The 9,573-nt window shown below is 40.9% G+C and overlaps 1 protein-coding gene across 1 annotated transcript; it reads left to right on the plus strand.

Annotated features, from left to right (window-relative positions):
• Positions 1-1,777: 1,777 nt before the first annotated feature.
• On the plus strand, positions 1,778-9,304 carry pmela (premelanosome protein a). The gene is made up of 13 exons (XM_070902836.1): positions 1,778-1,835; positions 3,130-3,225; positions 3,326-3,472; positions 3,813-3,947; positions 4,769-4,930; positions 5,042-5,326; positions 5,434-5,821; positions 5,921-6,366; positions 6,458-6,631; positions 6,755-6,857; positions 7,591-7,796; positions 7,884-7,974; positions 9,151-9,304. Exons 1-13 carry the CDS (start codon positions 1,778-1,780, stop codon positions 9,302-9,304), a joined length of 2,445 nt encoding a protein of 814 aa, XP_070758937.1.
• Positions 9,305-9,573: the final 269 nt, after the last annotated feature.

Genomic DNA, 9,573 nt, shown 5'->3' on the forward strand with positions numbered 1-9,573 from the left:
TATTAAGACACTACACAGTGGAGGCTAATGAGGAGAGAAGCTGATGGTTGGCTATTCGCGGTATGTTAAGTCAGGTGCTCTGTGGGATTTATTTCCTCCTGAACTCTTCTGTTAGCACATGAGGGGTCACATGTAGTGCAGCCTGAGCAGACTCATAGGCATGAGACAACCTCACTACCAATCACCAGGGTAACAGAGCTCATAATGACTCTGTCTTTACAGTGAAATGTTTATAAATATACTTACTTAATAATCTATTCTCTATCTAACTTTAACTGTATTATTTACATTTATTATTTTTGTTTGCATTGCTCAACAGTTTGTAACATTAACATAAAAGTTACAGGAAGACCAAGCTTCAGTTTATCAATCTTAAGTTAAAACACTTTTATAGCTTTGGTATGGCATTTTTCTTCACAATTATTTCAGAAATTTGGATAGTATTAGTATTAGACCAACAATGCTCATTCCGGCCTCTTTTGTAGCAACTTCTTCACTTTTTATGCTGTAATTAAGTATAAACTCGTCCATTTATGACAAATATGTAAGTCAACAACATCATTCTGCTTTATCATAGAGTACTCGAGGAGCCTACTGTGTTTTTACGTGACAAATGTAAATGTTGCTTTTCTATTTTCCAGCTCTGTAGAACATGAACCCAGGCAATCAGAATAACATGAATAATTAATTGTGATGTATCAATGATATCTTGTTTCAGGGTTTATTGATGTAATTTGCTTTGTGTTACTTGAAGATGCTAGTTGTACTTCATTAGACCAGATGTGGCTCATATTTGCAGAGAGAATATATTCAATAATAAATAAAATGACACTTTCTGGGTGAAAAAGGATTATTCGTTTTTTTGAAGTTTCCAGATTCAATCAGCTCGTTCCTCTAAATGCATCCCTGTCCTCCTCTGAATGAAACTCTGGATTATGGAGGAGGATGTGTCTCATTAACTGAGCACGGGTGTGTCTGCGTGGCTGTGAGCACAGATTCTCAGAGCTGCAGCAGCCCGAGGTGGACGGCAGGATGCGAAGGAATGGCCGAGGAAACAAAAGGATGCTATTGATTTGCCGTGCACACACTCGTCTTGTGACATCCATGCACACATAGCTGCAAGGTCATACGTCAAGAACAGGCATGACTCGAGCTTTGCTCACAGTTCTCACTGTCATCACGTACAACATTTTCATTTACAGTGTGCAGAAAGCATCCATTGATTTTCCAATAACGCACTTAGAAAATATTGTCCTGCTTGAGGGATGTCTGTTACTTTGTGTTCTTTTGAATTATTTACAAGCAGCATATCCGTCTTTTGGAGCCAAACAATAAGCTGTGCAAGTTCCCAAGTACTTTATTAGACATTGCATCATTGTAGCATCAGAATCAGAAAAAGAAAACTTAACTTGTGGTTCACAAGTAAAAACACTCAGCACACATGAAGTAAAGTCCTTGTTAACTCAGGTGAGCGTTTAAAGTTTAATACAAAGACAATAACAATGTCAAAAGCTACAAGTAAACACAACAGTTCTTTAAAAACACAACAATAGTTAACAGAACAGTGTTCTTACAGTTTAACAAAGGGGGTGGTGCCAGTCTGCAGACTCCCAGTGATGTCAGAGGTGAGAAGAAACTTTATGGTAATTCAGGTCCGAGGCCCTCTTAAAGAGAGTGAGGAGACATTTCTGAAGTCTCTCTGGGAGTTGTGTTGGGGTTCAGGACTGCTGGGTGAGGACCGGGGATCAGAGAGAGGAGACACACAAGCAAATACAGGATGACAACTCTGACGCTGGTGCTGCTGGTTTTGGCTTTTACATCTGCCACTGCGATAAGTGAGTACACCTGAAGTGGAATTATGTTGGTTTTCCCTCATCAGTAGTGCTGCAGATGAATTTCCTAACAAGACAAGAACAGATAAATGTTCTACTGACTTAGATAAATAGTTTTATAAGTAATCGTCACAGTTCTGCAATCAAAGAAGTGAAACAACTTTTCAACGTACGTTTTTTTCCATCATAAAACAACCTGTTTGAAAGACTTTTTTTTCCCTCAGTGCAACTACATTGATGTGTGTTTTGTTTCTCATTTGACACAAAAGATCTGAAAGAAGAGAAACTGCAAAGTGGATAAAGTGGAATCACGCCTAATTCTTCACTTTAGTTTAAGAAAAACAAAGTTTCTACATGATTTGTTAAACTGGAGTTTTTACTGAGTGTGATATAAGACATTTACACCAACACAGTTTAGTCACAGCAAAAATTCATTTTAATTTCTGTGACTAATTTCTGTTTTCCCATCAATTACAAGCTCTGAATCTTTGGGTTAGTATTATTATTAGATCTTATTTCATGCCAACACACTTCACACTCACAGAATAAGAATAAAGGATTACACGCTAATTTTACACTATTTCTTATGCTAATTTGACTACAGGCTAAAATATTTTCAAAGCTGAGTGCTGTAATTCAGAATACTATTCAGTCAGTCATAATCTTTTCTTTTCATACTTGGACATTTTAAAATAATTTGTCATGTTATTGTGAGGCTATTTCATGCAATAACATTTTCACACACACACACACACACACACACACACACACACACACACACACACACACGCCTCTTAGCTGAGAAAAAACCCCCAGTGAGCCAGTTGTCTGGGATCCCTCATTCCTCTCACTGGGATTACTGATGCTGCTGCTCAGCTGATAGTCACATGAAAGGGATTGAGGGGGATTGCAGGTCGTGTGACTCCCACCACCAAGAACCCTGACACACCTCACCCCTCCTCGACACCAAAAACATGGACCTGCTCTCTTATCATACAGAAGTTGTGCTTCCACAACTTTAACTCTACTGAAATATGTAGTCAGTGGGGTAACCACACTTAATCAGGCTCAAACAAAAATATAAATATCATATTAACTACACTGACAAGGAAAAATGAAACATATGTTTGCAGTTAAGGACTGGGTTTTAAAGATAAAATAGCTTTTTATCACACCATGTTTTGCAATTGTTGCTTCACTTGAAACTCTTATCAACTACGTTGGTCAGTGATAAATAACATTTGCAGTGTGCATGGTGTGGCTTCTTCTCCTGAAGAGTTTGTAATATTTCTTCCAGAGCCCAGAAGCCAGTTCACACGTTACCGCTCATGGAACTCGCGGATGTATCCGGTGTGGAAAGATGGAGACCCGAGATTAAGGAACTGTTGGTTTGGTGAGACTCATTCCTCTATTTCTGAACACAGAAACGTTACAAAACCTTCTCTCTGCCAGTCAATGTTAAGATGTTAACTTGTGTGTGATCTTCTGTCCAGGTGGTGAAGTAACTTTTGATCTGAAAAATGATGCACCCACTCTGACTGGAGCGAGAGCAACCTTCTCTATTAATCTGAATTTCCCACCAAACCAGACAGCGCTGTCTGACGGGCAGGTGGTCTGGGCGCAAAACTGCACCATCAACGGTGAGACAATAACGTAATTATGTGACCACAAAATGATCTTCATCTCCTGGATGACATGTTTTGACAAGGTGTTTCCTAAAGAAATAAACAGGAACTCACAGTCACTTTTTTTCATTGAAGTGTTTTCAGAATTTCAATATCAAGAAATTGGTAAAAATAGGATTTTTTCATGAAATCATCTATATTATTATTCTTTTAATTACCAGTTAAACCACTGACAATTTATCGGACAAAAGACATTTATTTCTTATTTAGTTTCACCTGTGCTGCCTCATATTGATATGCAGTGTTATAGTTTAAATGAACACATGTATATTGTTATCGATGTGTGATCTATCAGGACAACAGTATCAGGAGGGTCAGGCTGTGTATCCTGACCAGGACACCCAGCAGACCGGAGTTTTCCCTGACGGCACACCGTTCACCAGGAGCCAGAACAAGAAACCCCACTACGTGTTTGTGTGGAAGACATGGGGTAAAGATGTTCAATTTAATAATAATTAGTCTGTTAAAAACCCAGGCTGCTCATTAACTGATGCTGCACTAGTAGCATTGTGGTTAAGTAGCAACTCCACAGTTACATTGTTACAGAAAACCATCAGTGATGAGAAAAGGGACATTACATTAACATGTAAAATCTCCATAGAGACAAAGAACATAGGCTGTAAAACTATAAAGGAGAAGTTAATTCTCCAACATTTGCCCCAGACCAAACAAAGCCTTTTTACTAAACAACTTGTCTGTGCTTAAGATGATCACATTTCATTACATTTTGTATTTGTCATGAAAAATCACCTTTTACATCTGAAGACACGCTGTAACAGGACATACACGTTGGATGTTAACTCAAGAAAATTATCCTTTTGTTGACTTATTCTGTGAATAATTAATATTCTGTGGATTAAATTAGTGGCACTCTGTAAAATGTTTTATTAGCACAATAGCCTCAGTTTACCATTTTTATTGTAGTCAATCAGGTTTACCTGTCCTGGTAAACACGTCATGAAGTCTAACACTATTCAAATGAGCATGCTGAACCTGAACTAAACATTTGTGCCTTTTTTTAACCAAAAGCCTGTCCCTCCACACAATTCAGAAAATAAAAAAGTTATTCTGTTGCTGTTTGTCTTCCACAACAAATCAAACACAGGCCTTTTATTAAAGAAACGTTATCACCGTTACAATAGCGTCTCATATTTTATGATGATTGTGATGAAAGTGACACCTGGAGTGTCTCCAAAATGTTGCTGTGTTTGCCAGACCACTCTAAATAATCACAACGTCGCTCCATTCAAGGGCGTTACTGGCAGGTGGCAGATGGACCGTCCTCCTCCCTCTCTATTGGTACTGACAACGTCCCCCTGGGCTCCTACAACATGGAGGTTGTCATCTATCACTGCCGCGGCAAAGACAAGTTCATCCCTCTCGGCTACGCCTCCACAGTCTTCACCATCACAGGTGACCTATCAAACAACTTGTAACCTAACTCGAGGAAAGTGATTCTACAATATTCGTATTTCTCTAACAGCTGTCATCATAACCGCTCCACATCTTTTGCTCCGTCCTCAGACCAGATTCCCTTCACCATATCGCTTGCCCAAGTCAATGACGTAAACCAGGACGACCAGAACTTCATCCAGAATCGAGCCATTGCTTTTAGCGTCAAGCTCCATGATCCCAGTCAGTATCTCAACAGCGCCGACATCAGCTTCAGCTGGGACTTTGGTGACAGCAGTGGTACTCTGATCTCCAGAGACCTCACTGTCACACACACATACCTCGCAGTTGGGACCTTCAAACCTCAGGTGGTCCTCATGGCAAGCATCTCCAATGGCTGCGGAAACCCCACTGCTGGTGAGATCTTAAACTACTTATTCTCTTTTTAATCTTTTATACATATATGCTGTCCTATAAGATGTTTGCACTCAGTTTTGCTCAGTTGTTGAAAACCTTTCTTTCAGTTGTTCCTATTGATGCCTCTGCTGCACCAGCCGTAGTTGTGATGGCCTCCACCCCTGCAGCTGTCCCAGCAGCACCAGCCGAGGGAGGTGATGCCATTGCTCTAGATGTTCCTGCTTCTGACGCCACTCCCCTCGCTGCTTCTGTGCAGCCAGCTGAAGCAGCCACGAACACAGAAGATGGAGAAGCAGTCGTTGATGCAGACACAGAGGCGGTAGAGGTCGCCTCAGTGGCACCTGCAGGAGTCGATGCAGCTGTTGTTCCAGAGGAACAAGATCCCGCCATCACTGCTGCCCCGGCTGCAGAGGCAGATGTTGCTGCCGAGGACACAGATGCAGCAGCAGCAGGTGAGGTGGCCACTGTCGCACCTGCAGCTGAAGAGCCGGCAGATGCTGATACAGCTGCTGCAGATGAAACCGCGGTGGTTGTAGATACAGCTGCTGCAGATGAAACCGCGGTGGTTGCAGATACAGCTGAAACCGCGGTGGTTGCAGATACAGCTGCTGCAGATGAAACTGCGGTGGTTGCAGATGCAACTGATGAAAATGTTCCTGTGATTGACGCTTCAGTTGCCCCTGTTGCTGAGGGAGAGGAAGCTGTAGTTGAGGTCGCTGTCACCGTTGCTCCTGTAGCAGAAGTAGCTGTAGAGCAAGAAACTGACGTTGTGGCTGCTGATGCTGCTGAGGCTACTGCTGCTGATGTTGATGCTGCTGTTGATGCTGCAGCTGATGCTGCAGCTGATGCTAATGCTGCTGTTGATGCTGCTGCAGAGGTTGTCCAAGTTGTAACAGAAGCCCCTGCTGATAACGGCGTAGCCCCTGCAGCCACTGAGACCACAACTGTAGAAGAGGCAGCACCAGCTGATGCCGCAGGTGATACTGAGGCTGAAGTACAGGCAACTGAAAATGAGGTTGCAGCTACTGCGGCTCCTGCAGGTGAGTATTTCCTGTAAACTAAAAGAAGTATACACAAAATAAAACGATGGCTCTTGTAACAAAAGCATTCAAATTTCTCTTATTTTTCCAGAGCAACTAGCGGGCGAAGAAGAGGCTGCTCCAGCTGAAGGTGAAGTTCAAGCAGAGGTGGAAGCAGATCCAGCACAGGTTGCCCTTGTTGTGGCTAAAAGACAAGCACCAGAGCTGACAGCTGACTGCATGGTCTACCGTTATGGCTCCCTCGCCACCTCTGTAGATGTTGTCCGTAAGTCAATGCAGTTTTAGTAATTAAGGCTGTTTAAACCTCAAGGAATAATATTATGCTTTAACAAAAGCAGTGTGATTTAATAGTGTTATAATCCCTCTTTCTACCTCTTTAACCCTGCAGAGGGAATTGAAAGTGTAGAGATTGTACAGGTGGCCAACGTTGTATCAATGGCGACTGCGTTGGACCAGAATGCTGTGGACGTCACCATCACCTGTCAGGGAAGGTGAGTGGTGACATTCATCAATTACACAACCTAGTTGAAAGTTAGTACAGTTGTTGCCATGGTTTTTAATTTAGCTGAGTTTAGAATTACACAACTCAAACACATCGTCCTCATTCAAACCTTACATATTATTACTGTAAAGTTACACTGTAACCATCTGACAAATTAAAAAATGTCTAAAAGTGAAAACTGCTGGTCTAAAACTATTAACAGTTCATCTATTAAGAACCAGGTTTTATAGGCTTCTTCAATATCAAACCCACTGACGCAAAAAAACAAGATACAAAAACTGATGCAACCCTTTCAGCTGTTCAAAACACAAAGTTTCCATCGCTGGTGTCTCAAAAACTTCATGCTAGCTTGTCTAATCAACATTATCAAGTTAAAAAATGATCAAGTGAAAAAAACAGTACTTAAACGCCATGGCCAGTTTATGAGGAACACCTGCACGTTAACAGCCTCCAAAATGGAAATGAAGTGGCTCCAACTCAATATACAAAGCACTCAGACAGGGTCAAGAGGTTCACTTACTCTTCAGCTTAGTATTGATTTGGACTTGCTTGATGTTCTTTATAATTAACACAATCTTATAATTGTTATGTTATCGTTATTATGTGTCGTTTAGCACAGACCCCCCCACCACCCCACACACACACACACACACACACACATATCCATTTCTGATTGTTCTCCTTGTAACTATGTCTCTGCATCTTCACCATCCTTCCTTCAGTCTGCCAAGTGAGGTCTGCACAGTCATTTCTGATGCTGACTGTATCACACCAGTGGAAACAATCTGTAGTGCAGCCACACCCTCTCCAGACTGTCAGATGATCCTTCGCCAGTTCTTCAATGACTCTGGAGTATTTTGCATCAATGTCTCCTTGACCAACGATGTCAGTCTTGCTGTGGCAAGTGCTAGAGTCAGTGTAACAGTAGGTGGGTGGAAGAAACATTAATTAATAGCCATTAAAGAACTTTATCTTTAGATAATTCTCTAATTTGTATAATGTGCTTTAATTTCAGCCTCCAGTGGTTCCCCAGCTGGAACTGCAGCCACAGTCCTGGGTGTCATGGTTCTCGCCTGTGTTGTCTGTTGTATTGGTTTGATGTACAGGTGGGTACCTAATTTATGAACCTAATTAAATTTGTGGTCCAATGAAAAATTTGAAAAATAATACTTTGAAAACCAATAAATAAAAAATAAGTTGCAAGCAAAGGCACTGTAATTATGATCAATTGTTTAACCTGGTTTCATTATGTAAAACATGTTTCTGTTACTCTTATCGTCAGTATTTTAATGTGTGTCCTTTAAACCTTTCTTACAGGTGATAACATTAATGATGGTTTAGTTCAATGTGCATGTGTCAGTCAGCCAGCATGTACAATATCAAATCATATATTTAAGTGACCAAACTGAATCATCAGCAGCATATAATTAAGATATACGGTGTTAGGAAGAGTAGGGGTCCAGGGACTGATCCCTGTGGAACGCCCAAACAGACATCTTCCTGATCAGAGTCTAAGTCAACAGTGCTTTGACTTCAGCATGCTAACATGCTCACAATGACGGTGTTAACATGCTGATGTTCAGCAGGTAATATCTACCATGTTCACCATCTTAGTTTAGTGTGTTAGCATGCTAATATTGTCTAATAAGCACTGAACAAAAAGTACTGGATACTTATGCACATATTTGGTCATAAACCAAAGTATTTGGAAATTTAGACCTGATGATGGTGCTAGATGAAAAGTTACGTGATCACTAAAGTGATTACAGTTCAGGGGGACATGAATGTGGGTATCAAATTTCATAGGAATCCATCTCAAAACCACAAATATCAACCTCATGGTGGCGTTAGAGGAAAAGTCAAAGGATCACCAAAGTCAGTAGGATCCATCCTCTGGGAACCATGAATGTCTGTGCAGAAATTCATGACAGTATTGACAATATTTCAGTCTGGAGAACCAACTGACCGACAGATTGACATTGCCATCCATACGCTGCTAGTGTTGCGAATACATTGGTAACCTCGGTTTTGACAAAAACCCTCCTTATGTCCAGACAATATCTCTCTCTGATTGCACCTTAGAAGGAAAAATAATGTAACTGAGAGTGATGCTGCAAAAATCATGTTCAGACAAAGACAAAATGGAATACAGTTTTCATTCCTTGTTTACTTTTTTTGATTTAGTTTGTACATGTGGCATTTTAGCCACATATTCAGTTTAACTTCAGTCATTAGTGGAGCCTCCTCACCTGTCTCACCACCTGTTTCATGTTTCTAAACAGGAGGTTCAAGCAGTACCAGCCACTGAGAGAAGACAGCGGTGACAATAATGGAGGCAGCTCGGCGGTAACATCAGTGCCTTTGTTGTTGTGGAACTTGTTGAGCAGACAGTCACCAGGAGAGAGTCGTCCACTGCTTCAGGGGAGGATTGTGTGAATATCATCATCAGCTCATGCACTCAACATCCGCTAATTCGCTACACATAATACTCTAACTGTAGTAATATTGTAACTCACAGTCAATGTATTAAACCAGAACCCATTAAGTGAACCAGGTTAAGTAAACCAGGTTAAGTGAACCAGCCCCGTGTACAACAACATGTGTAGAAATAGAAAGGAATGTGTAATAAAAGAGTGTAATAAAAATGTTGAAGCATTTGTAGAGGAAAGTGATATTTATTTTGACCTACAGTATTTTTTATTAAT

Source organism: Enoplosus armatus, chromosome 3, assembly GCF_043641665.1.
Source record: "Enoplosus armatus isolate fEnoArm2 chromosome 3, fEnoArm2.hap1, whole genome shotgun sequence".
NCBI lineage: Eukaryota > Metazoa > Chordata > Actinopteri > Centrarchiformes > Enoplosidae > Enoplosus > Enoplosus armatus.

Excerpts from the sequence above, each read along its gene's own strand:
- pmela (XM_070902836.1), top strand. The coding sequence starts at position 1,778 with ATGACAACTCTGACGCTGGTGCTGCTGGTTTTGGCTTTTACATCTGCC. Across the intron at positions 6,632-6,754 it reads CACCTCTGTAGATGTTGTCC|AGGGAATTGAAAGTGTAGAG; the intron begins GTAAGTCAATGC and ends TTAACCCTGCAG. Across the intron at positions 7,975-9,150 it reads TGTATTGGTTTGATGTACAG|GAGGTTCAAGCAGTACCAGC; the intron begins GTGGGTACCTAA and ends GTTTCTAAACAG.